Raw genomic sequence first — 27,453 nt, 5'->3', positions numbered from 1 at the left:
TCCTCAGTGGAAGACAGGACATCTTCCTCATAGGGTTCTTGTGATTACATGAGATACTGTCTGTGAACTGCCTGGCATAGAGCCCAGCACATTGTAAAAGTTCAGAAAAGAGACTTTTCCCTCACTCATATCTGTCCCCAGCCTCTCCCTGAAGTGGCTCCTGGGCACCAGTTCTCAGGAGGGATGCAGTAGCCTTCCCATGGGCTGTCTCGGGGATACCCTGGGAAGCCAGTTTGTCTGCCTTCTCCTCCGTCCCCGTCCTTCCCTTCTTCACTCCCCCCTCTGCACCCCAGCACAGCTCTGCCTCACCCCTGTTTGCCTCCCCACACCTCTCCAGGCTAGCTGTAGCTGGCTCGGACTTCGCTCCCCTCTGACTGTAGCACCCCACTCTCCTTTGCCCTTTGCCACACTTGCTCTCTCCTCTGTCACACTAGCTCACTCTCCCACAGTCTTACCCCCAAGCACCCCACCAGCATTCGCAGTCTCTTCTCCCCATTATGCCTGGCCCTCCCTTTGCTTACCAAGGCTACCCTCTTCTGCCACTTTTGCATCAATCGGCTTTTCTAGTAGTCGTTGTCCTCCCCACCAACCCCTGCCACCGCCACCACCCCCCATCACCATGCCTTGGCTTTCTGGTCCCTGCCCCTCCCTGGCCCTAGGACAGGAAGTTGAGGGAGGAGGCCTAGGCAGTGCCAGCTCCCCTAGCCTGCTTCCCTTCTGTACCTCCGCCACTCCTCTACTTCCTTCTGTAGCACCCCCTTCCCTTATGCTCCCCCTGCTTCTCCCCCCCAACCCACCTCTCTTTCCTCTCCCATGTTCCCCCTGCTCCAGGTCCTGTAGACACACGGGCTGTGGTGGGGGGAGGATTGACATCACATTGCAGGCCCCAATGAACAGCCTCGCCCCTCCCCCTCCTAATGAGAACCAGCTGTGGTTCCAGAGGCCCAGATGTGGGGCTAGAGGGGGAGAGCAGGATGGAGCCAGAGGACAGAGCAACAGGACCGGGACAGTGAGGGCATGCAGTAAGGCACAACTGGGTGGGAGAGAAGTGACTGATCTGGGGGAAGAAAGAGGACAGGTCTGGGCAGGAGACAGGTGTCAGGTGAGGCCAGATCTGGGGGAAGGGACAGGACAGACCTGGAGAGGGAAAGAGACAGGAACAGGGAGGAGGAGCAAGTGCTGGGGAAGAGGCAGTGAGAAGCACTGGACAGATGGGGAGATGGTGCTGAGAGGAGAGCTGGAGAGAGGATGAGACGGTCTCTGGAGAGAGTCTGGAGTGCGAGTTTGGAACTGGAAGCCCTGGAGCAGGAAGTGATGAGGCACAGTCCAGACAGAGGCCCCAGGGACCGAAAGGTCACAGCTGCAGCCACAGAGCTGACCACGAGTGCCCCGGCAGCATGTGTGAGAGCATGCCTGTGTGTGGGTGGGTCTTCAAGTGTGTGTGCGCGTGCCTGCCGCTGTGTCTGTGCACACGTGGAAGTGCATCTGTCTGCATACGTGGGAGGGAGGGTGTATGTGAGTATGCCTGTGTGTATGTGTGCGGGAGGGTATCACGGGAATGTGCCTGTCCACATGAGGCCTGTGAGAAAGTTGTCTTTCTGTGTGCATAAAAGCATGCCTGTGTGGGTCCCTCGGTAAGCCTGCATGTGTGTTGGTGGGGTGGGGGGGGAGGGCAGGCAGAGAGACAAGATCCATGGGAATGTCTATCCCATATGTGCGTGTGAAAATACACTTCTCTGTAAAGAGGGTATCTGCATATGTGCATATCTGCATATATGTTAAAGTGGCCCCTGTCTGTATATATATATATGTGTTGACTGTGCTGGTCCATATCTGAATCTGTACATCTGTGTATCTGGCTGTGTGTGGGTCCATGACTTCGTGAGTAGGCACTGTTGTGTGTCCACAGTGAGACTGTACTGGGGGAGTTTGCACTGGACAAGAACCCAGGGTGGGTGATGAAGAGGGCAGGCTCTGCACATGTTGGAGAAGGGGCATCTGTCTGGGCCTGATTCCCTCCTCTTCAAGGCTGATCCGTCTCCTGAGCTTTTATCTCATACCATCCATACATCGTTTTGTTCAGAAAACATATTGGTCACCTACCATACTCTGTGCTACACACAGAGGCAGATGGGATATCATCCTGGCCTTCACGAAGCTGACATTCTGTCTCTGGATGGGGAGTCAGAGAACTATAATATAGTAATAAAAACACTGACCTCACTGTCCATTATCTTCTCTCCCCACCAATCATAACTGCTTGCTCTCCACTGATAGATTAAATGAATAGGACCAATTCTAACACCTTGACCCCTAACCCAGTCTCTAGACCTACATCACTGACCTGGGCCCCTGGGCCGTCCCTGTATACTCAGCCTCTCCCTCCACTGAGTCAAACCTATGCTCACTCAGACCTCCTTGTTCTGAATTCCTCTGACCTGTTATCCCATGTGGCAGTTCCACGAGCTCCTCAGACTTGAGTCCCCAAGGACAGGGGTCTTAGTGCAGACACAGAACCCCAGAATGCTGAAGCCCAGGATGAAGGGATCCATCTACCAGGAGGATGGTACCTGCTCAGCTCTAGGCTCTTTGCTTCCATTGCCTCTAATTCTCACAGAATCATCTAGATTAGGAAAATATCTCGAACTCTAGAATCTCTACTCTTTTTATTGCCTCAAACAGGTGGGAGAGATGGGGTTGGAAGTATAAGCAAGAGGTCAGAAACTCCCTTGGGAGGACAGGCAGTCCTAAAGCAGAGCTAATACATTAAACCTGAGGACACACTTCTGTAGCCACAGGACGGACCATGTTGCCTCAGGCACACAGGCTCTCATTGTGTTTGTCATCTGAGTTGGCATGTCCACAGATGTTTCTGTCTGTGTCAATATGTGAGCGCCGTCGCATAGAATTAAAAGGCTCTGACCATGCATTCAACACTGATTGACTGCTCACACTGTGCTGGACAGAGACAACCAAGACCATGAACTTGCTGCCCTCAAAGGGCCTGCAATTCAGGGCTGCTGTGCAGTTTGTTATCAGCGTGACCAACAGCAGTGGGAGTCCAATAGAGGGTAGGAGGGGCTCCTGCAGGTGTGGGGAGAGAGATGTCATGGAAAATTTCACAGAAGACAGGGCATTTGAACCAGATCTTGAAGTCTGAGTAGGAGATGGCCACTTGCAAAGGATATTTAAAGGGTATCTCAGGACAAGAGAGTAGTACATACAGGGAAAGGAGTGGGAAGGAACTTGGGGTTGGCTTTAGTGTTGGAATGCAAGGTGTGGTGGAGGACAGTAAAAGCAGGGGTACTCTGGAGAAGCAGCAGGGCTCAGATCAGGAAGATAGATTAAGGAAATTGTACTTTATCCTTTGGGCTAGAAGTTTTACACCTAGTGTCCATGAACCCCCTGAAACTGCAGACACGGTTTGTGTGTATGTGTATCTGCATTTTTTTTTTCTGGAGAGGGGCAGCAGTTTTCTGCTGTCAGTAATGGGGGACCCTTGGAAGCCTCTCTTCAGGAGTGATTTGGTGAAACCTATGTGGATAACTCTGGTCAGGTGGAGATTGGTCAGAAAGTCCAAGCCAGGAGGCAGGGGGAGCCGTTAGCGGCTATTGTAGGAATCAAAAGGAGATATGCTCACACTGCTCAGACTGGGGCAGTGGCAGTGCAAAGAAAGAGGAGAGGGCGGACTTGAGACGTGTCTCGTTGAGATGGTCTGGTTTCAATAACTAACTGGAAATCAGACTGAAGAAAAGCAAGGAAGCAAGGAGTTTCTGACTGGTGGTGCTGCTCATAGTATAGAGAATGGAGGAAGAAAGTCAGCTTGAGGAGAGGGTTATCGATATGTTGTGAAGTAAGTCCAGTATATAGCTGGCCATGTGTCTCCAGAGCTGGAAGTGGAAGGAAACTGGAAAGGCGTCAGCAAATAGTGCAAAGAAAATAAATAATACAGGGATACCTCAGTTGGTTAAGCTGGCTGCCTTTGGCTCAGGTCATGATCCCAGAATCTCAGCATTGAGTCCCACATGGGGCTCCTTGCTCAGTGGGGAGCCTGCTTCTCCCTCTGCCTCTGCCTGCCACTCTGTCTGCTTGTGCTCGCTCTCTCTCTGAAAAATAAATAAAATCTTTAAAAAAAGAAATAACTGATGCAATTGAATCAGGAATAGATAAGATCACCCAGGAAGAATAGGGAGGAGAGTTGAAAAAGATGTGGCCCAGAATTGAGGCCTGAACAGCACCAATTTTTTTAAAGATTTTATTTATTTATTTGACAGAGAGAGATAACAACTGGGCAGAGAGGCAGGCAGAGAGAGAGGGGGAAGCAGGCTCCCCGCTGAGCAGAGAGCCCGCCATGGGACTCAATCCCAGGACCCTGAGATCATGACCTGAGCCTAAGGCAGAGGCTTAACCCACTGAGCCACCCATGAACAGCACCAATTTTTGAGGGATGGGCAGAGGAAGAAGAACTTGTGTAGGAAATTGAGGGGTGGACAGAGAAGTACAATGGAAGCAAAAGGTGGGGTGTTGCCATGTGAAGCCAGGAGGAGTAGGCTCCAAGAAGCCAATGACCAGCGATCCAGTGTTCCAGAATGATCCAGTAAGAGGGAGATTTAAAAAAAAAAAAAAAAAAAGTGTTCATTGGATGTAGAGCATGGAGATGATTGCAAGCCTAGTGAGAGCCTTGTCACAGGATAGGAAGCCTCATGGCATGGAGAGAGGAGGATGTGAGAAGTGAGAAACAAGGAAATGAACTAACCCTGCAGAGAGGGCAGCCCCTCCACTGATGCTCCTCTCCCTCCGTCACTAAGGCCTTCATTATGGGGCTTGAGGTCTTCTCCCTCTTGAACTTATGCAGTATTTGAAACCCTGGCTGCCCTTAGCCTCAGAGGCACTGGCCTTCTCTGGGTTTCTTTTTGTCTCCCTCTCTGGCCAGTTAAGAATACCTTTTTCCAATTGATGGTTAAGGCCAGAAATTTGCCTATCATCCTTGAACTCTCATAATCCCTCATCTCCTGCCTTTAAGCAGTCATCAAATCTGCCTGTTCTACCTCTTAAGCTTCCTGCAGACCTATCCACTTCTCACCATTTTCATTGCTAACACTCATCCAAGTCACCATCAAAACACTGCCATCACCTACACTCCCACAAGTGTGTTATAGGGGCTGCCCTGAGATAGTTGTCCCATGTGCACAGGTTTCGTTTTCCAAAGGGCACCTATCTATAGAGATAGTCACAAAATGTATTCATATCACAACACCTCTTCTTCAAATGCTTTTGTGGCTTCCATTTGCCCCTAGAAATAAATCCAAATCATCCATATGACTTCTGGGTCCCTGCCCCATTTCATACTCCCTCGCCCAGCACTCTACCCCTCTACACCTCACACACATTGTCCCTTTTCACCCCCAAACACTCTCAGACCTTTCTTCACTATAGACCCCAGGCCTTCCCACTGTCTGTCTGTTCCCTCTTCTGAATGCTCTCTCCTTTCTGTAACCCCCTTTTGCTGCCCACCACTGCCTAGCCAACACCTACTCTTTAGGTAGACCCTGACTTGGACGTCACGTACTCAGAGAAGTTCTTCCTGACTCCCTGACTATGGAAAGTTCCTCTTCTATATATGCCTTCAGAGCTACCTGTACTTCTTACAGCTCTTATCACAAGTAATTACTTGTCCAGTCCCTGGACTGTGACATCCCTGAAATCAGGGACTGTTTCCTTTAGTCACTCATGTGTGCCCCATCCCTTGTTGAATGGAGAGGGAAGTGAGGCTGAGGGAATATATACCTATTCCTCTATACTGGAATTTCTATATACTTCTATTATATATATGTAAAACATATAACATATATGTATTTTATATATAAAACACACATGTAATATATAAGACATTTTTATATTACATGTTTTATATGTGTAATGTTTTACATATATGCATTATATGTTTCACAAGAATATAATGGTTGAAGGTGAAGTTTGATGATTCAGGTAAGGTTACCAAAAGCACATAGTTATGGAGATATTAGTCCTGAATAAGAAGAAAAATGAGAAAGGATTGGCCATATTTTTAAGTCCAGACATGAAAGGAAGGGAGTCCAAGGGCGTTGAGACCTGAACAATAAGAACAAAACAACCTGCGAGGGATAGGGGAAGGTTAGGATGGGATGGGGACCTGCCAGGGTAAGACTGGAATAGGTGCTGAGGAGTTCTGAAGCAGGAGCTTCTTGATGGATGTGCGGCAGCACAGATGCTCCACGGAGGGGCTGAACATGCCAGAGTCTCGCTGTGGCGTAGATCCCCAGTCTCCCTGGATTGATTCCACACCCCCCACAACCAACCATGACCTTTTATCCTTCTGCTTTTCTCCCAGGTCAGGGAGCCTGAGTTGGAGCCAGGGCCCAAGCTGGACCTGATTCAAAGCCTGAGATCAAGCCAGGCCTGGTGCCTGGTCTGGAGCTGGAGCACAAGTCATAACTGGACTGCCCCTGTCATGCAGAAGGAGGCGGGCATTGCACCTTCCTGCACTGGCATGCAGAGCTCCAGGCCCCCCCTGGTACCACTGCTGCTGCTGCTGCTGCTACTGGGGGCCAGGGTGTCAGGTGCCTGGGGTCAGGCCGGGAGCTTGGACCTACAGATTGATGAGGAGCAGCCGGCAGGCACACTGATTGGGGACATCAGTGCAGGGCTTCCACCAGGCATAGCAGCACCTCCCATGTACTTCATCTCCGCCCAAGAGGGCAGTGGGGTGGGCACAGACCTGGCCATTGATGAACACAGCGGAGTGGTCCGTACAGCCCGCGTCTTGGACCGTGAGCGGCGAGATCGTTACCGATTCACTGCAGTCACTCCTGACGGTGCCACCGTAGAAGTGACTGTGCGAGTGGCTGACATCAATGACCATGCTCCAGCCTTCCCACAGGCTCGGGCTGCCCTGCAGATACCTGAGCATACAGCCCTTGGCACCCGATACCCACTGGAGCCTGCACGTGATGCGGATGCTGGCCGCCTAGGAACCCAAGGTTATGCACTGTCTGGTGATGGAGCTGGAGAGACCTTCCAGCTGGAGACACGTCCTGGTCCAGATGGGGCCCCCGTGCCAGAACTGGTAGTTACCGGGGAGCTGGACCGAGAGAACCGCTCACACTACATGCTGCAACTGGAGGCCTATGATGGTGGTTCACCCCCCCGGAGGGCCCAGGCCCTGCTGGATGTGACACTGCTGGACATCAATGACCATGCCCCAGCTTTCAATCAGAGCCGCTATCATGCTGTGGTGTCTGAGAGCCTGGCCCCTGGCAGTCCTGTCTTGCAGGTGTATGCATCTGATGCCGATGCTGGTGCCAATGGGGCTGTGACTTATGAGATCAACCGGAGGCAGAGTGAGGGTGATGGGCCCTTCTCCATTGATGCACACACAGGACTGCTGCGGCTGGAGCGGCCACTGGACTTTGAGCAACGGCGGGTCCATGAACTGGTGGTGCAGGCACGGGATGGTGGAGCGCACCCTGAGCTGGGCTCGGCCTTTGTGACTGTGAACGTGCGAGATGCCAACGACAATCAGCCCTCCATGACTGTCATCTTCCTGAGTGCTGATGGCTCCCCACGGGTGTCCGAGGCTGCCCCACCTGGCCAGCTTGTTGCTCGTATCTCTGTGTCAGACCCAGATGATGGCGACTTTGCTCATGTCAACGTTTCCCTGGAGGGTGGAGAGGGCCATTTTGCCCTCAGCACTCAGGACAGTGTCATCTACCTGGTGTGCGTGGCTCGGCAGCTGGATCGGGAGGAGAGGGATGCCTATAACTTGCGGGTTACCGCCACAGACTCAGGCTCACCCCCACTGCGGGCTGAGGCTACCTTTGTGCTGCATGTCACCGATGTTAATGACAATGCGCCTACCTTTGACCGTCAGCTCTACCGACCTGAGCCCCTTCCTGAAGTTGCACTGCCTGGCAGCTTCGTGGTGCGAGTGATGGCCCGGGATCCTGACCAGGGCAGTAATGGTCAGGTCACCTACAGCCTGGCCCCTGGTGCCAACACCCGCTGGTTTTCCATCGACCCCACTTCAGGCATCATTACCACGGCTGCCTCGCTGGACTATGAATTGGAACCTCAGCCACAGTTGATTGTGGTGGCCACGGATGGGGGCTTGCCTCCCCTTGCCTCATCTGCCACAGTCAGTGTGGCCCTGCAAGATGTGAATGATAATGAGCCCCAGTTCCAGAGGACTTTCTACAATGCCTCTCTGCCTGAGGGCACCCAGCCTGGAACCTGCTTCCTGCAGGTGGGTAAGTCCTGCACACAGTGGGATGCTGCTGTGGGCAGGAGTGAATTAAAGGGTCACAGAGGGCCTCAGAACAGAAACGAAGCTTTACAGGTGTATCTGTTTATGGTAAGTCACGTCAGAGGGTTTGATCCTATCCTGTGAGCTCCACAATCTGTGCAGAAGGTGAAGATGCATGACAAGAGGAGAAAACAGGGTGCAAGAGCTGGGCCAGGTAAGGCAGCTGAGGGAGTTAAGATTGGATCTAGAGGAAGAAGTGTCCTGTGGTGTCAAGAAGTGAGAGAGAATCTATAAAATCTCAAAGTTGTTCTGAAAGGCAGAGATGGTGATTCTGTGCACCCATGTGGCTCCTGCTCCCCAAGAGAGCTGCCAGCATTTATGGAGCCCTCATCCAGTGCTGGGCTCTGCTGGAAGAAACCCCCATCCCTCTCCATGGAGCTGAGCCTTGATGAGACGTTTGTGCTCAGGCACAAGGATGAGAGATAACAAGAACTATTTGTGAGATCCCAGATCAGAAAGACCTCTCTGAGGAGGAGATGGGATAGGAAGACCTCTCTGAGAAGGAGATGGGATAGGAAGACCTCTCTGAGGAGGAGATGGGAGCCCTGGACAGACTCTGGGAGCCACAGAGTGCCTGCAGGTCAGGCCTAGAGGAGACAGAGGGGGCATGAAACTGAAATGGCAGGCTAAGACCAGATTACAGAAGTCCTTGGACTCCAAGCTTTAAGGAGGTTTTAGGACTTTACTTCGAAGGCAAAGGAGGTCACTAAACTTCTTTGAGTCAGAAAAGGGCATGATTAGATTTTGTTTTTGTTTTTCTTAAACACTATGTGTTTGGAACAGTTTTAGATTCACAATAAAATTGAGTTGAGGACAAAGACTTCCCGTATACCCCCATCCCTATTCATGTAACATCCCCCGCCCCCCGTTATCTCCATCCCCATCAGAGTGGTTCATTTGTCCCAACTGATGAACCTACATTGACACATAATCACCCCAAATCCAAAAAAAAATAGTTTACCGTAGGGTTCACTCCTGATGTACATTGTATAGATTTGGACAAAATATATAACATATATGTATAATGGATGTACATGACATGCATTATAGTATTTTACAGAGTAGTTTCACCATCCTAAAAATCCTCTGTGCCCTACCTATTCATCCCTCCCTCCTTCCTACAGATTGTTTTTTTAGGAGGCTAACTTGCTTTAAGGGTGAAGGATGGGTTAGATCAGTGGGTAAGTGATATATTCAAGAATTAACTTACCCACTATAAGCTTTGTGCTGTGCTGGTCCCAGGGAACAAAGAAAGGACACAGTCTTGTTCCCAGGCAGGTCCCAGCTAGACAGGGAGACATACCAGTAACTAGTGCTGCATCACATGGCATATGAGGTGCTGTGAAAGTCCAGAGGAGGGGACCTTTGAAGAATGAATGAGACCTTGCCAAATGGATTATATAGAGTATAGGGGTGGGGCTTCCAGGCCTACAGACAGAGCTGCAGAACCCCAGGATGTGCTCAGGAGACTGCATTGTTCAGGTTGGCCTCGGCTGTTCCACTAAGAACTGCAGAGAGCTGAGACAAAATAGTAGACAGGGACCAGATTACAAGCAGGTCCAGATATTGCCTAATGTCCCCTCCAGGGGGCAAAAATCATTCCCAGTTGTGAACTGCTTTATCTTAAAAATCACAGGGGGCTGGGGCACTTGGGTGGCTCAGTCAGTGAACCATCTACCTTCTACTCAGCTCGTCATCCAGGGTCCTGGTATCAAGCCCCACACTGGGCTCCCTGCTCAGCAGGGAGCCTGCTTCTCCCTCTCCCACTCCCCTGCTTGTTCTCGCCCTCTATCTCTTCTCTGTCAAATAAATCCCTTTTTTTTTTTTTTTAAGAGATCATTAAAAAACCCACAGGGGGCCAATGAGGGGTTCTAGTCAAATCTGATATGTCTTTTGGGAGGACTGCTTTGGCTGCATCATGGAGTATGGACGCAGGACAGAAAACAGGATGTAAGAAGGCCTCTTAGGAGACTAGTGCTTGAGGTCTTTACATCTCAGAAGTCCACCATATCCCTGAGCATCTTCTCAGGGGCTGCCTATTGGCCTAGACTTCAGGCAGTGCCTGGGCCCAGCTGATGCCTTGCCCTCTGGCTAGACTCTGGGTATTTGCCTGCCTGGTGCTGTCCAGCTCCCATCCACTTTCCCATGTGTTTACTCTCCCTCTTGGCACAGGACCAATAGGTGACAGCTTCTAAATTTCTTATTCACTAGTGCTTGAAGTAAGAGAGCAACTCTCCAGAGGGTTTCCTGGAGTTTTCACTCTCAGTAACTATAGGCAATGAGAGTAAAAATGACTACAGTGTTTGTATCTGTTAGAAGAAGTCTTAATATTGGATGCATTAAGTATACATTTATCAAGTATCTACCATGTGCTAGTCATTGTCTTAGGGACAAAGAATACAGTAATGAATGAGTCATTACCCCCTACTTCATGGTGTTTATAGTCTAGAGGGGAGATTATTGTGCAAAGAAATAGTTGCACTGAAATAAAAGAAAAAAAAAAAAAAAACCTTCCATAACGGGGACTTATGTGAGGTACGGATAGGCAATTTGAATGCATCCCCGAAGAGGTCACACTTAAGCTGAGACTCACAGGCTGAGCAGGAGTTTGTGAGGGGGCTGGATGGTGGAGAGAAGGGGTCCAGGCACAGGTGACATGCCCAGAGCGGAGGGAGAGCCTGACTTGTTCAGAAGCTACAAGTAGCTCAGTGTCTCTGGAGTTCAAGGTGTGCAGTGGGTGAGTGGGAGGTGGGAGTGCCAGTAGGCCACCCAGTGAGGACCCAAGCCAAGGATTTGAGGACTTTTCTTTAGAGAACATTGAAGATTTTCAAGTAGAAGTTTAATATGACCATATTTGCTTTCTCCAAAGATGCTTTTGGTAGTTATAAAGTAGTGATTCATGACTGGGAGTGATTTTTCTCTCTGGAGGGGACATTAGGCAATGTCTGGAGACTTCTGATTGTCACAGCTGGTGGGATGCTACTGGCACCTAGCACATAGGGGCCAGGGAGCTGTCAGATATCTTATAGTGCATATGACAGCACCACAACAAAGAATTACCTGGTCCAAACTGTCAGACATGCTAAGGACCAGAAATCCTGGGGTAAAGGACAGATTAGAGGGCCAGAAACCTATGAGAAGGGAATCACAATAGTCCAGGGCATAGATGACTCAGGCCTAAATCAGGACAGTGATAATGGTGATGGAGAGGAATAGACAAATAGGAGAGATAATGAGGATTTACTTAGTCCCTAGTTGATTGATATACCAGGAGAGGAAAAGGGAAGAACAGATTTCTGGCTTGAGCAGCTACGTGGATGGAAGAGTCATTAGAGGGGGTTGGAATGATCATGAATTTAGCTTTGGACAGGCTAGATTTAAGGTGCCTGTGGGACATCCAAGTGGAGATGTTGAGCAGGCATCTGGATGTACAGGTCTGGAGCTCAGAGGACTGGTCTAGGTCAAAGTGCAGACAATGGTCAAAGCCACGGAAGTGGAAGAGAAGGTCCTGAGGGAGCATGTAGAGTGAGAAGAGGCCAAGGAGAGATTCCAGGGAGCAACAGTGTGTGAGAACAGGGAGTGGAAAGGGAGGCAGAGGAATGTGGAGGGGACGGTAGTGGGAGGAGAAGCAGGCGACACCTGGAAAGGAGGTCAGGATGGGGTAGATGCTGTAAGTTTGTGGTCTGGAAGGAACTTTAGAAAATTCACAGATAAGGGTCTTTATTTCCTTCCTGAAATACTGCATTCGATGAGAGCTAGGGAGTGGGTGGGGACAAAAGGAGAGAGATGAGCAAGAGAAGGAGCTGACCAAGGCTGGACTGGGAGCAGGGCTGAGAGCCTGCTGGGAAGGGAGACAGTGCATTTGCAGTGGAGCTGCACAGGGCGGGAAGTTCACTTCTGCCTTGGTCATTTCCAGTCAGTGGCCCCTACGCCTTTTGGGGTCACTTCCTGACAACTTCCCCTGACCACTATTTATTGCTTTCTTCCTGCAGCGAGTCAGAGGGCAAAGGTCTTTAACAGCTTCTGGAGATGGTGCCACAGCTGGGCTGCAGCCTGCCTGGATTGATGTGGGGGGATGTTTGTCTCCTGGGATATCTGGGCCCACAGCCATAGTAAAGAGTTGGAGCAGGAGCTGTTTCCAGGGTCAGCCATGGCAGAGCTTTAGAGTCTCTCTGGGGGGTAAACAGTGCCACAAATCACTTCCATCAAGGGCCTGGGCAACAATCAGAAGTCCTTGGCTAGCCTTCTCTCTGAGGAACATTTTCTGGCTAAGAAGAGGGAGCTCTCCAGCCTCCTCTTACAGCATGACATGACCCTAGGACCCCTGTATCCACAGAGAGTACTTTGTCACAGTCTACAGCAGTCAGCACCAGCTAACACACTGTCAGAGGTCTAATGTTCACCCAACGTATAAAACTTAGTTTGAAGGAAGGTTTTGTTGTCAGGGTAATCAGAATGTCCACCTACTCATTCAACAAATATATGCAGAGAACTCCTGTGTGCCTGGCCCTATCCTGGGCTCAGAAGCTTTCAGAATGGTGTCTCCTGTCGCCCTGGCTCTGAAATGTTTAGAGGCTCCTGACATTAATGTCTAATAGTTCAACTTTTCCTGAGCCAGTCTGGGGGATACCCAAGAATTAAGCAGGAGAGCCTTCCCCTACTTCTTAGTTTTGAGGAGCCCCCTGGACTTAAGACCTTGACTTCCCATAGACGAGCCATTCTCCCTCTCTCACTTCCAGGGAGGTCCTCATCATGGGCAGATTCTGTATTTCTAAATTTGTGAACTCTCTAAAATTTTATTGTAACCCCCAAGTCGATACTCATGGAGCTTTTGCAGTCATTCCCCGACATGTGCAGAACGATGAAAAATTCAAGTGGACTGGTGGGCACATTCCAGGCAACGCTCTGCCTTCATGTTTCAGCTCATACTGTAAACAACGGTCCCTCCTGCGGTCTATTTAGTGCCACATTTTTCACATTTTTGTCCCTTTTGTTTGGTGATTTGCTCTTTAAAATGATCCCCAAGTGTAGTGCTAAACTGCTGCCTCGAGTTCCTAAGCCTTATGAAGATAATACATGTGTTAGATAAGTTTCATTCAGATGTGACTTACAGTGCCATCGGCTGTGGATTCAATGTTAATGAATCAACAATATATATAACATTAGGCTTCTTCAAACAGAAACATACTTAAAACAAAGTTATATATTGACCAGCTGACAAAAATGTTGTAACTAGAAGCTCACAGGAACCTCAACCAGGTGGTGAGGTCTGAGGCGGTGAGGTTGGGTTTTGGCCCATGTCCTACATGTCCCCTCTCTGTATCCTCTCTCCAGAGACCCTGGCACCCAGCTGGCCCAGGGCTGCTCCTTCTAATTGCCACTTAGCTCTATATCTTCTGGTCAAAAAGAAGGGGCATCACTCACCCCAGCCTCTCCCTAGGTGACAGCCACAGATGCAGACAGTGGTCCATTTGGCCTCCTCTCCTATTCCTTGGGTGCCGGACTTGGTGCCTCAGGGTCTCCCCCGTTCCGCATCGATGCCCACAATGGTGATGTGTGCACAACCCGGACCCTGGACCGAGATCAGGGGCCCTCAAGCTTCGACTTCACAGTGACGGCTGTGGACGGGGTGAGTGGGCAGACTGTGGACAGGTTGGGATGTTGGGATAAGGCATTTACCAGTGCCAGACAGGGCCCATCTGACTTACTGTTGCCTGTCTCCCTAGGGAGGCCTCAAGTCCATGGTATATGTGAAAGTGTTTGTGTCAGACGAGAATGACAACCCCCCGCAGTTTTATCCACGGGAGTATGCTGCCAGTCTGAGTGCGCAGAGTACACCAGGCACAGCTGTACTGAGGGTGCATGCCCATGACCCTGATCAGGGGCCCCACGGGCGACTCTCCTACCACATCCTGGCTGGCAATAACCCCCCACTCTTTGCCTTGGATGAGCACTCAGGTGAGGAGCCTCCCATTCCCATGGCTTGTCCCTGGACCCTTCTTCCCACCTACTTAAATGAAGTACTGCCCCCCTTCCCATAACCTTTCTACCTCTATGCTGTTTCCTTACGCACTCTGCTTCTGTCCCCTCTCCCAGGGCTGTTGACAGTAGCCTGGCCCTTGGCCAGACGGGCCAACTCTGTGGTGCAGCTGGAGATTGGGGCTCAGGATGGAGGTGGCCTGCAGGCAGAGCCCAGTGCCCGAGTCAACGTCAGCATTGTGCCTGGAACCCCTGTGCCACCAGTATTTGAGCAACTACAGTATGTCTTTTCTGTACCAGAGGATGTGGCACCAGGCACCACTGTGGGCATAGTCCAGGCACACAATCCACCAGGTATCAGTTATCATTATACCCTTCTGGTGCTCTACCCAGCCACCCCAACATAACCCATCTCAAAATACCCTAGAGTATCACACCATAGATAGCTGCAGTATAAAACATGCAGGTTCAAATCCCCAGCACATCCCTGGGCACAGTGCAGGCACTCGCCTTCATCCACAGGCACATGAAGTATCACCTTGGTGCCACCCAGCATCTCTGCCACCACCTGCCCTTACCCCTAATAGTTTGAAAGACACAGTATGGATAGTCCTTAGCCTTCCTTGAGATGGGAGTCTAGGCCCCAATTCAGTAGGTGTCTCCATCACTTTCTTGACTCCTCTCTCCTTCCCTTAGGTCGCTTGGGGTCTGTGACTCTTGCCCTATCAGGCGGGGATCCCCGAGGACTCTTCTCCTTAGATGGGGCCTCAGGGCTATTACAAACACTTCGCCCTCTGGACCGGGAGCTGCTGGGACCAGTGCTGGAGCTGGAGGTGCGGGCAGGCAGTGGAGTGCCCCCAGCTTTTGCTGTAGCTCGGGTGCGTGTGCTGCTGGATGATGTGAATGACAACTCTCCTGCCTTCCCTGCACCTGAAGACACAGTGTTGCTGCCACCAAACACTGCCCCAGGGACTCCCATTTATACACTTCGGGCTCTGGACCCTGATGCAGGCATTAACAGTCGAGTCACCTTTACCCTGCTTGCTGGGGGCGGTGGGGCCTTCACTGTGGACCCCACTACAGGCCATGTACGGCTTATGGGACCTCTGGGGCCCCCAGGGGGGCCAGCCCATGAGCTGGAGCTGGAGGCCCGGGATGGAGGCTCCCCACCCCGCACCAGCCACTTTCGACTACGGGTGGTGGTACAGGACTTGGGGACCCGTGGGCTGGCTCCTCATTTTGACAGCCCTACCTACCGTGTGGACCTGCCCTCAGGCACCACCCCTGGAACTCAGTTCTTGCAAGTGCAAGCTCAAGCACCAGATGGGGGCCCCATTACCTACCATCTTGCAACAGATGGGCCAAGTAGCCCCTTTGGCCTGGAACCACAGAGCGGTTGGCTATGGGTGCGAGCAGCACTGGACCGTGAGGCCCAGGAGTTGTACACACTGAAGGTAATGGCAGTGTCTGGGTCCAAAGCTGAGTTGGGGCAGCAGACAGGCACAACCACCGTCAGGGTCAGCATCCTCAACCAGAATGACCACAGTCCCCGCTTGTCTGAGGAGCCCACCTTCCTGGCTGTGGCTGAGAACCAGCCCCCAGGGACCAGCGTGGGCCGGGTCTTTGCCACTGACCGAGACTCAGGACCCAATGGACGTCTGACCTACAGCCTGCGACCGCTGTCGGAAGACAGCAAGGCCTTCCGCATCCACCCCCAGACTGGTGAGCACTGGGGCCCAAATTCTGAGACCTCATAGCCTCATCCTCAGCCTGGTGAATACCCAGACAGAATCCCCAGACCCCTGCCATTAGGACCAGGACTGAGCCTGGACTTTAACCCTGGCATTCCCTCCCACTCCCTAAACCCCAGCTTCTCAGCTGCAGGCCTCAGGCTGTACATCCCTAGCTACCCCATACATGATCCCTATCCTGCACTCCCAGGAGAAATGACCACACTCCAAACCCTGGATCGAGAGCGGCAGAGCAGCTACCAGCTCCTGGTGCAGGTGCAGGATGGGGGGAGCCCACCCCGTAGTACCACAGGCACCGTGCACATTGCAGTACTCGACCTCAATGACAACAGCCCCAGCTTCCTGCAAGCTTCTGGGGCAGCTGGCGGGGGCCTCCCTATACAGGTATGTGAAGTGGCAGAACCTTGCCCTGAAAAAATGTGAGAGGTCATGGGGGGTCTCCCCACAGAGCTATAGGAGTAGGTAAGAGAGACTGGCTCTTGAAACAGGCGTGAGAGCAAGAAAGGGGCTCTGCCTGCATTCAACTGAGGGGAACTTGATTAACCCTGAGATATCTCAAAAACAGGAAGGACACAGCTATTCGTGAGTTGTGTGTCCCCACAGGTACCAGATCGAGTGCCTCCAGGAACACTGGTGACAACTCTGCAGGCCAGGGATCCAGATGAGGGGGAGAATGGCACCATCTTGTACACACTAACTGGTATGGGGAGTGGTGTGGAGAGAAGGAAGATGGTGGGGATGACATGAGCTGCCCAGCTCTGGGAAACAGGCCTTCATTCTTCTTCCTCTGCCTGTTCCCAGGTCCTGGCTCAGAGCTCTTCTCTCTTCACCCTCATTCGGGGGAGCTGCTCACTGCAGCACCCCTGATCCGAGCAGAGCGGCCACACTACGTACTGACGTTGAGTGCTCACGACCAAGGAAGCCCCCCTCGGAGCTCCAGCCTCCAGCTGCTGGTGCAGGTACGGCTGACCTTCCTTAAATCTGTCCATTTCTTGTCAGCCACAGCCTTGGGCTCCTCCAAGAACTATGCCTTCGCAGAATCCTTATGCCCTCTAGTCAGGCTACTCTGACTACCCTTCCAGCTACCAGCCGGCCAGCCCAGACCCCTTTTACACGGATCCCCCTGATTCTGTCCTTCCTCCTCGGTCCACAACAGGTGCTTCCCTCAGTTCGCTCCGCTGAGCCCCCACCGGATCCCTCAGAGCCAGACCCAGCGGCTCCAGTGCCCATCGTGTTGACGGTGACAGCGGCGGAAGGGCTGCAGCCAGGCTCCCTGTTGGGCTCTGTGGCGTCGCCAGAGCCGGCAGGGGTGGGCGCACTTATCTACACGTTGGTGGGCGGTGCCGACCCGGAGGGTACCTTCGCGCTGGACGCGGCCTCGGGGCGCTTGTACCTGGCGCGTCCCCTGGACTTCGAGGCAGGCCCGGCGTGGCGTGCTCTCACTGTGCGCGCTGAGGGCCCGGGAGGCGCGGGTGCGCGGCTGGTGCGCGTGCAGGTGCGCGTGCAGGACGAGAACGAGCACGCGCCGGTCTTCGCGCGCGATCCACTGGCGTTGGCGCTGCCAGAGAACCCGGACCCTGGCGCCGCGCTGTACACCTTCCGCGCGTCGGACGCCGATGGCCCGGGTCCCAACAGCGACGTCCGCTACCGCCTGCTGCGCCAGGAGCCGCCGGTGCCTGCTCTGCGCCTGGACGCGCGCACTGGCGCCCTCAGCGCGCCCCGAGGCCTGGACCGGGAGACCACACCCGCCCTGCTGCTGCTCGTGGAAGCCACCGACCGGCCCACCAACGCCAGTCGCCGCCGTGCAGCGCGAGTCTCCGCGCGGGTCTTTGTCACGGATGAGAATGACAATGCGCCCGTCTTCGCCTCACCCTCACGTGTGCGCATCCCCGAGGATCAGCCTCCCGGGCCGGTGGCGCTGCACGTGGTAGCGCGGGACCCGGACTTGGGCGAAGCTGCACGCGTGTCCTACCGCCTGGTAGCTGGCGGGGACGGCTACTTCCGGCTACACTCCAGCACAGGTGAGTTGGGCAGGGAGGAGGTTGGGGCGAGGGAGGGTGCTGATGGGAAGTGAGTGTTGAGGTTTCTTTCCAACCTGCCCTACTGCTCGCCTAGGAGCGCTGTCGGTGGTGCGGTCCCTAGACCGGGAACAGCGAGCTGAGCACGTACTGACCGTAGTGGCCTCCGACCACGGCTCCCCGCCACGCTCAGCCACGCAGCTCCTGACGGTCAGTGTCGCTGACGTCAACGACGAGGCACCCGCTTTCCAGCAGCAGGAGTACAGTGTCCTCCTGCGTGAGAACAGCCCACCTGGTACTTCTCTTCTCACTCTGCGGGCAACCGACCCAGACCTAGGTAAAACCTGAGCGGATGAGTGGAGAGGGTAACTGGGCAAGAAAGGGTATATTTACCCTCTGATTTTCCTCCATGTTGCCTCTTCTCAGGGGCCAACGGGCAGGTGACATATGGAGGCATCTCTGGCGAAAACTTCTCCCTGGATCCAGACACTGGAGTCCTCACGACTCTTCGGGCCCTGGACCGGGAGGAGCAGGAGGAAATCAACCTGACAGGTACACATTGACTGGATCTGAAAAGCCTGGGGTGTTGTAAGCACCAGTGTTACTTGGGCAGAACCCCCAAACTACCTTCTAGTAGCTTCCACCTATTATTGCACAGTGTGTTATATTTTCCTATCCCTTTGGGGAGGCAAGTGTTGGTCAGATGGCAAGGTGACCTGACTTCTAGGCTGTTGCCATTGTGATCACACAAACTCTCAAATACATAATGCTACAGTGCTTGCTTCGGCAGCACATATACTAAAATTGTAATGATACAGAGAAGATTAGCATGGCCCTGCGCATAATGCCACAGCTCTGTCCTTTAGGATTCCCTCAGATTATATTGTGGCCATCTAACAGAAAAGCATATTGGTAGTGAGTACCATAGAGGTTAAGTGACTTGTGCAAGCTAACACACAGCTTGGAAGTGGTAGAGCTGGAACCTTAACCCACATCTTTTGATACCTTCTTGAGTGCCTTTTCTGTCACACTACCACTAATCCAAGATCCATCTTGCATGCAGTAAGGTATGAGAAGTGGGAAGAAAAAAAGGTCTTCTGACATGTATATTTATGTGGGCATGTACACATGTAGGCACCCATGTACTTGCAGAGTGTGGAGAGACGGACATTTTCTGGTTCATGTGTGCATCTGGTGAACATGTGAGAATGCTGTGTTGTGTGGGTTTCTCCATGGATGGGAGCAGGCTACATCTTACTGATTTTGCTTCCCCACAGTGTATGCCCGGGACAGGGGCTCACCCCCACTGCTGACCCATGTCACAGTGCGAGTGACTGTGGAGGATGAGAATGACCATGCCCCAACCTTTGGGAGTGCCCACCTCTCCCTGGAGGTGCCTGAGGGCCAGGACCCCCAGACCCTTACGGTGCTACGGGCCTCTGACCCAGACGTGGGAGCCAATGGGCAGCTGCAGTACCGCATCCTGGGTGAGAACTGTCCCATACCTGCTAACCTAGCACCCATTTGCCCAGTTCTACTCCTTGTGTGCTTATGTCAGCCTCAATGTGTCTGGGTTTCCTTTCTCTTTTCTTGGTCTTCTGCCTTTTCAATCATGCATATATGTGTTTGAGTATCTCTTTCTATGCCTTTTCAGCTCTTTATGTCCCTCTGTGTCTCTGTTTCTATTTTCCTGTTTCTTTCCTTTTTCTTTCTCGTTTCTCCCTGTGGAGCACTTATTCTCAAACTTTTTGGTCTGAGTAACCCTTGATATTTTTAATTTTTTTTTAAGATTTTATTTATTTATTTGACATACAGAGATCACAAGTAGGCAGAGAGGCAAGCAGAGAGAGAGGGAGGAAACAGGCTCCCCGCTGAGCAGAGAGCCCCGTGCGGGGCTTGATCCCAGGACCCTGAGATCATGACCTGAGCTGAAGGCAGAGGCTTTTACCCACTGAGCCATCCAGGTGCCCCGATATTTTTAATTTTTGAGAAACTTGAAGAGTTTTGTACATGATATCAATATTTGTTGATGTAATAATATAACAAACATATATATATAAATACATGTGTATTTATGTATGTAATAACACATGACATCAGTATTTGCTATATTAGATATTAAAGCTGAGAAAAATCTTAAAATGCCATTGTAAAAAGCCAATGAATATCCTGCTTACTGTATTTCTTTATAGGCACAAAGAAATATTAGAAGTTCAAATAATTTGTTGGACAGCAAAGATTATAGCAGGCGTAACTAAAAGCAAGTAAAAACTGAATGAGTCAGGTGTCTGGGTGGCTCAGTCGGTTAAGCATCTGCCTTCAGCTCAGGTCATAATCTCGGGGTTCTGGGATCGAGCTCCATGTCGGGCTCAGCAGGGAACTGTTTCTCCCTCTACCTGCTGCTCCTGTGCTTGTGCACACTCGTGCGCTCTCTCTCTCTCTTTCTCTGTCAAATAAAATCTTTAAAACAACAGCAACAACAAAAAACTGAATGAATCTCTGAAAATACGTTTATGCTCTAAACTTTCTATATTCTAGAAGACATAAGAAACTGTAAGCACACGTTGCATTACTACCCAAGTGATGTCATCACTTGTCATGCAGCATTCGGACTCTACTGTACATTTGTGAGATACTAAGAATTAACAAAAACATATAATGTTTTAATATTTCTAGAAACTAGTTTTGATTATGTACTCCCTGAAAGGAGTCCCCAGACCACACTCTGAGAACAGCTGCTTTATAGTATTCTCCTTTACTGTCTGTGGTTCTCTTTTCTGCCTTTCTCCCAGTTTCTCTCCTCTCTACCCCTTCCCATTTACTGTTGCCTATAAATCACCCTTGCTCCCATGGACTGACACATCTTTGTCTATGTGCACATGTACTTCTCTGCAGATGGGGACCCATCAGGAGCCTTTGTCCTAGACCTAGCTTCTGGGGAGTTTGGCACCATGAGGCCACTAGACCGAGAGGTGGAGCCAGCATTCCAGCTGCGAATAGAGGCCCGGGATGGAGGCCAGCCAGCTCTCAGTGCCACTCTGCTTGTAACAGTAACAGTGCTGGATGCCAATGACCATGCCCCAGCCTTCCCTGTGCCTGCCTACTCTGTGGAGGTGCCTGAAGATGCACCTGCAGGGTCCTTGTTGCTGCAGCTACAGGCTCATGACCCTGACGCTGGGGCCAATGGCCGGGTGACCTACTACCTGGGTACAGGTGCAGCAGGAGCCTTCCTGCTAGAGCCCAACTCCGGGGAATTACGCACAGCCACAGCCCTAGACAGAGAGCAGTGTCCCAGCTATGCCTTTTCTGTGAGTGCAGTGGATGGTGCAGCTGCTGGGCCCCTGAGCACCACGGTATCTGTCACCATCACTGTGCGTGATGTCAATGACCATGCACCCATCTTCCCCACCAGTCCCCTGAGGCTGCGCCTGCCCCGCCCAGGCCCCAGCCTTAGCACCCCAACCCTGGCTCTGGCCACTCTGCGAGCTGAAGACCGTGATGCTGGTGCTAATGCCTCCATCCTATACCGGCTGGCAGGCACACCACCTCCTGGCACCACTGTGGACTCCTACACTGGTGAAATACGTGTGGCCCGCTCACCTGTAGCCCTGGGCCCCCGGGATCGTGTCCTCTTCGTCGTGGCCACTGACCTTGGCCGTCCAGCTCGCTCTGCCACTGGTGTGGTCATTGTTGGGTTGCAGGGGGAGTCTGAGCGTGGACCTCGCTTTCCTCGGGCTAGTAGTGAAGCCATGCTCCGTGAGAATGCTCCCCCAGGTGGGTCCTCAACCATGTCTTCCAGCTTTGTATCCCTGGATGGGCTGGGGTTACTCACTAAAAATGTCTTGTAAACTCCTTCAGTGCTCCCATTTCAACCAATGTCATCCTCTCTGCAGGGACTCCCATTGTCTCCCCTAAGGCTATCCATGCGGGGGGCTCAAGTGGACCAATCACTTACAGCATTCTCAGTGGGAATGAGAAAGGGACATTTTCCATCCAGCCGAGTACAGGTAAAGGGCAGGAGCAGGGGCTCTGTGAGACGACAGGCTCCTGGGGGAGATCCTCTTTGGGCCTGAAAAGGCCCTAGATGGGGAGGGTCTGCCCTTGAGGAAGGGGCAACAGAGAGGGAGGCTCTAGGGCAAGCAAGGGCTATCTGCGATGCTTTCTGCCTCCCCCCAGGAGCCATCACTGTTCGATCAGCAGAGGGCCTGGACTTTGAAGCCAACCCACGACTGCGACTGGTGCTGCAAGCAGAGAGCGGGGGAGCCTTTGCTTTCTCCGTGCTGACCCTAACCCTGCAAGATGCCAATGACAATGCTCCCCGCTTCCTGCGTCCCCACTATGTGGCCTTCCTGCCTGAGTCCAGGCCCTTAGAGGGACCCCTGCTGCAGGTGTGGGATATGATGAGAAGATGGGGGACAGGGCTGGCCAGACTTGTCTATGGCCAGCCCAGTGCCAGCAGCCTCCTCCTCCCACCAGGTGGAGGCAGATGACCTAGACCAAGGCCCCAGCGGACAGATCTCCTACAGCCTGGCCGCATCCCAGCCAGCACGGGGATTGTTCCACGTAGACCCAGCCACAGGCACTATTACTACTACAGCCATCCTGGACCGTGAGATCTGGGCTGAAACACAGTAAGGCCTGGCCCTTTAGATTCCAAGACACCATCCTGGCTCCATCTAGTTTTAAGCCCTGTCCTGAATCCCTCTCAGTCTCTAGGCCACATCCTGGTCCCCCAGATTCCCAGACTCTCAGGAGTTCTCCTAGCCCTGCCCAGGGTTCTCCCTTATCCCCAGGCCCCATCCCTGATTGTGCTCTGTGTCCAGGCTGGTACTGATGGCCACAGACAGAGGAAGCCCAGCCCTAGTGGGCTCAGCTACCCTGACGGTGATGGTCATCGACACCAATGATAATCGCCCCACCATCCCCCAGCCCTGGGAGCTCCAAGTGTCAGAAGGTGAGGCCTCAGTAAAGTGAGAGGTGGTAGGACAGCACTTTACCCCACCCTTGGGCTCCAGGGGTGTCTTGGACCATGCCAAACACACTTGTCCCATGTATTGCAGATGCACTGTTGGGCTCGGAGATTGCACAGGTAACAGGGAATGATGTGGACTCAGGACCAGTGCTGTGGTATGTGCTGAGCCCATCTGGACCCCAGGATCCCTTCAGCATAGGTCGCTATGGAGGCCGCCTCTCCCTCACGGGCCCCCTGGACTTTGAGCAATGTGACCGCTACCACTTGCAGCTGCTGGCACATGATGGGCCTCATGAGGGCCGTGCTAACCTCACAGTGTTTGTGGAGGATGTCAATGACAATGCACCTGCCTTCTCACAGAGCCTCTATCAGGTACTGATGCCCCGAGCTGACCCCACACCTAGGCCCAGGGTTGTTCACGTTGGAAGTGGCGAGTCTAGAAGTGTCTGAGTGGGCTGGATGTTGGAACTGACCTGAGGATGGAGCCCTGAGGATGGGAGGGTCCCATGTCAAACTAGTCTTCCAAGTCCTAGAACTATGTCCAGGTTCTTCATCTTGTGCTCAGAAGTGGAGGAAGGTGGGCAGTTTGGACCTTGAGCATGGGCTTCAAGATGGCATAGATGATGGATGCCAAGCAGGCTTCATGGGACCAAGCTCTAGAATATAGGCTGAGAGGACAATAGGGCAGCTGGGAAACTTGGCCATAAACACTTTTCCTCACTCCCCAGGTGACACTGCTTGAACACACACCTCCAGGCAGTGCCATTCTCTCCGTCTCTGCCACTGACCAGGATTCAGGAGCCAATGGTCACATTTCCTACCACCTGGCTTCCCCTGCTGAGGGCTTCAGTGTTGACCCCAACAATGGTACGTCCTTCCCAGGATTTGACCCCCTTATCTTTGACCATGACTGGCCTTATTTTCACTCCATTCCTAGAATTTGCTTGAATTCTTAACTCCTGGATCTCTGGCCCAGTGAGAAGATTCCCCCCCCTCCCCACCTCCCGGTCTCTAATTTAAGCTCTGTTCTGACTGCATGTCAAAAGCCATTTCATAAATCCTGGAGATCATTCCAAAAACTCCCAGCACACAGGCCATTCCATGGAGTCTGACTTCCAAAGCCATTTCCTAGGCCCCCAAAGGATCACCCTCTGCTCACTTACAGTCTGTGCTGAATGCATATTTCTCTCCACTCCCTTCTCATCTCAGGGACCTTGTTCACAACAGTGGGAACAGTGGCCTTGGGCCAGGAGGGGCCAGGAGTGGTGGACGTGGTGCTGGAAGCACGAGATCATGGGTTGCCAGGCCGGGCAGCACGAGCCACAGTGCATGTGCAGCTGCAGGACCAGAATGACCACACCCCTAGCTTCACATTGCCACACTACCGTGTAGCTGTGAATGAGGATCTGCCCCCTGGTTCCACCCTGCTCACCCTGGAGGCCACAGACGCCGATGGAAGCCGCACCCATGCCACCATAGACTATAGCATCGTCAGTGGCAACCGGGGCCGAGTCTTCCAGCTGGAACCCCGGCTGGCGGAGAGTGAGGAAGGTAGTGGACTAGGCCCCCGGGCACTGGGCTGCCTGGTGTTGCTTGAGCCTCTAGACTTTGAAAGTTTAACCCAGTACAACTTAACTGTGGCTGCAGCTGACCGGGGGCAGCCCCCTCGGAGTTCAGCTGTGCCTGTGACTGTCACTGTGCTAGATGTCAATGACAACCCCCCTGTCTTCACTCATGCATCATACCGCATGGCAGTTCCCGAGGACACACCTGTTGGCGCTGAGCTGCTGCATGTGGAGGCCTCTGACGCTGACCCAGGTCCTCATGGCCTTGTGCGTTTCACCGTTAGCTCAGGCGACCCTTCTGGCCTTTTCGAACTGGATGAGAGCTCAGGTGCCTTGCGACTTGCCCACCCCTTGGACTGTGAGACCCAGGTTCGACATCAACTTGTAGTGCAGGCTGCCGACCCTGCTGGGGTACATTTTGCTCTGGCACCAGTGACCATCGAGGTCCAGGATGTGAATGACCATGGCCCCATCTTCCCGCTGAGCTTGCTCAGCACCAGCCTGGCAGAGAATCAGCCTCCAGGCACTCTTGTGACCACTCTGCATGCGACTGATGGGGATGCTGGGGCTTTTGGGAGGCTCCACTACAGCCTGCTGGAGGCTGGGCCAGGACCTGAGGGCCGTGAGGCATTTGCACTAAACAGCTCAACAGGGGAGTTACGGGCACGAGTGGCCTTTGACTATGAGCATACTGGAAGCTTCCAGCTGCTGGTGGGTGCTGCCGATGCTGGGAATCTCTCAGCCTCTGTCACTGTGTCAGTGCTGGTGACAGGGGAGGATGAGTATGACCCAGTATTCCTGGCTCCAGCTTTCCACTTCCAAGTGCCCGAAGGTGCCCGGCGTGGCTATAGCCTGGGTCATGTGCAGGCCACAGATGAGGATGGAGGTGCTGATGGCCTGGTGCTCTACTCCCTTGCCACCTCTTCCCCCTATTTTGGTATCAACCAGACTACAGGCGCCTTGTACCTTCGAGTGGACAGCCGGGCACCAGGCAGTGGAACAGGCACTTCTGGGAATGGAGGCCGGACCCGGCGTGAGGCACCACGGGAGCTGAGGCTGGAGGTGGTGGCACGGGGGCCTCTACCTGGTTCCCGGAGTGCCACAGTGCCTGTGACTGTGGATATCACCCACACTGCACTAGGCCTGGCACCCGACCTCAACCTACTGTTGGTGGGGGCTGTGGCGGCCTCCCTAGGAGTTGTGGTGGTGCTTGCGCTTGCAGCCTTGGTCCTGGGGCTGGTGCGGGCCCGTAGCCGCAAGGCTGAAGCAGCACCTGGTCCAATGTCACAGGCAGCACCCCTGGCCAGTGGCTCTCTGCAGAAGCTAGGCCGAGAGCCACCCAGCCCACCGCCCTCAGAGCACCTCTATCACCAGACACTCCCCAGCTATGGTGGGCCAGGAGCTGGAGGACCCTACCCCCGAGGTGGCTCCTTAGACCCTTCACACTCCAGTGGCCGAGGCTCAGCAGAAGCTGCAGAGGATGACGAGATCCGCATGATCAATGAATTCCCACGTGTGGCCAGTGTGGCTTCTTCCTTGGCTGCCCGTGGCCCAGACTCTGGCATCCAGCAAGATGCAGATGGACTGAGCGATACATCCTGTGAGCCACCTGCCCCTGACACCTGGTATAAGGGCCGCAAGGCAGGGCTGCTGCTGCCAGGTACAGGAGCCACTCTGTACCGAGAAGAGGGCCCACCAGCCACTGCCACAGCCTTCCTCGGGGGCTGTGGCCTGAGCCCTGCACCCACCGGGGACTATGGCTTCCCAGCAGATGGCAAGCCATGTGTGGCAGGTGCACTGACAGCCATTGTGGCTGGTGAGGAGGAGCTCCGTGGCAGCTATAACTGGGACTACCTGCTGAGCTGGTGCCCTCAGTTCCAGCCACTGGCCAGTGTCTTCACAGAGATTGCCCGGCTCAAGGATGAAGCTCGGCCATGTCCCCCGGCTCCCCGTATTGACCCGCCGCCCCTCATCACTGCTGTGGCCCACCCAGGAGCCAAGTCTGTGCCCCCGAAACCAGCCAGCACGGCAGCAACCCGGGCCATCTTCCCACCAGCCTCTCACCGCTCCCCTATCAGCCATGAAGGCTCCCTATCCTCAGCTGCCATGTCTCCCAGCTTCTCACCTTCACTCTCTCCTCTGGCTGCTCGGTCACCCGTTGTCTCACCATTTGGGGTAGCCCAGGGTCCCTCAGCCTCAGCTCTCAGCGCAGAGTCTGGCCTGGAGCCACCTGATGACACAGAGCTGCACATCTAGCTGTGGCCCAGGCTGGGCCCCGACCTGGGATGCGCACAGTGTCCCCAATGCAGGCCCCATCTGAGCCTGCCCTTGGCAGCCTCGGACCATGACTGACCACGGGGGAGGCCAGCTTCCCATCCTGAACCCCTCCAGTGGGGGCAGGTCCCACGTCTCACCCAGCTCTGTCAGAGCACAGTGCCACAGAGGCTCTGTGGGGGCACTGACCTGGGGACAGGTCCAATGTGGGGAGAAATAAGGAGGCAGCAGCCCTGGTTTCTCCTCAGTGAGGGCTTCCTGCCCTGCACCAGCACCCTGAGGTGGAGCTGAGACTTTATTTATTGGGGGGTAGGGGAATGGGGGAGGTCCCTCCAACTTGTTTGGGCCCAGCTCTCTTGGGTTCTATTGACACCCCTGCCCCTGCACAGAACCAAGTGCCAATTCTCACTCTGGAGCCTTAATAAACTGCAGTTTGTATCCAGTGTCCGGCTGTATTCTGTGGGGGCCATGGGTATAGGGGATGATTGCAAGACAACTGATACACTGTGGACGCCTCAGGGGGCACGGAGGGGGGGTGGACACAGAGGCATCT

At 53.3% G+C, this 27,453-nt stretch overlaps 1 protein-coding gene and 1 non-coding gene across 2 annotated transcripts in view; both read left to right on the top strand.

Moving 5' to 3' along the window:
* The window catches only part of DCHS1 (dachsous cadherin-related 1), a 35,324-nt gene extending 7,986 nt beyond the window's left edge, over positions 1-27,338 (top strand). The window contains exons 2-21 of the mRNA XM_045078254.1: positions 6,371-8,281; positions 13,782-13,970; positions 14,068-14,299; positions 14,438-14,674; positions 15,017-16,042; positions 16,262-16,455; positions 16,675-16,771; positions 16,873-17,030; positions 17,228-18,092; positions 18,187-18,426; positions 18,516-18,641; positions 19,367-19,576; positions 20,985-21,863; positions 21,983-22,096; positions 22,266-22,477; positions 22,566-22,720; positions 22,913-23,043; positions 23,150-23,433; positions 23,790-23,928; positions 24,271-27,338. Of these exons, the coding sequence (XP_044934189.1) occupies positions 6,491-8,281; positions 13,782-13,970; positions 14,068-14,299; positions 14,438-14,674; positions 15,017-16,042; positions 16,262-16,455; positions 16,675-16,771; positions 16,873-17,030; positions 17,228-18,092; positions 18,187-18,426; positions 18,516-18,641; positions 19,367-19,576; positions 20,985-21,863; positions 21,983-22,096; positions 22,266-22,477; positions 22,566-22,720; positions 22,913-23,043; positions 23,150-23,433; positions 23,790-23,928; positions 24,271-26,882 (9,891 nt within the window). The 5' untranslated portion in view covers positions 6,371-6,490 and the 3' untranslated portion in view covers positions 26,883-27,338. The remainder of the gene's footprint in view (positions 1-6,370; positions 8,282-13,781; positions 13,971-14,067; positions 14,300-14,437; positions 14,675-15,016; positions 16,043-16,261; positions 16,456-16,674; positions 16,772-16,872; positions 17,031-17,227; positions 18,093-18,186; positions 18,427-18,515; positions 18,642-19,366; positions 19,577-20,984; positions 21,864-21,982; positions 22,097-22,265; positions 22,478-22,565; positions 22,721-22,912; positions 23,044-23,149; positions 23,434-23,789; positions 23,929-24,270) is intronic.
* On the top strand, positions 18,864-18,970 carry LOC123391552. Its single transcript, XR_006606240.1, has one exon. It is a non-coding gene; the product is annotated as a U6 spliceosomal RNA (small nuclear RNA).
* Positions 27,339-27,453: the final 115 nt, after the last annotated feature.

The sequence above is a fragment of the Mustela putorius genome, unplaced genomic scaffold (assembly GCF_011764305.1).
Source record: "Mustela putorius furo isolate JIRA1106 unplaced genomic scaffold, ASM1176430v1.1 tig00000238_pilon_pilon_pilon, whole genome shotgun sequence".
NCBI classification, from domain to species: Eukaryota; Metazoa; Chordata; class Mammalia; order Carnivora; family Mustelidae; genus Mustela; species Mustela putorius.
Note: the sequence above shows the minus strand (reverse complement) of the source record. Positions and strands in the feature narration are given on the sequence as shown.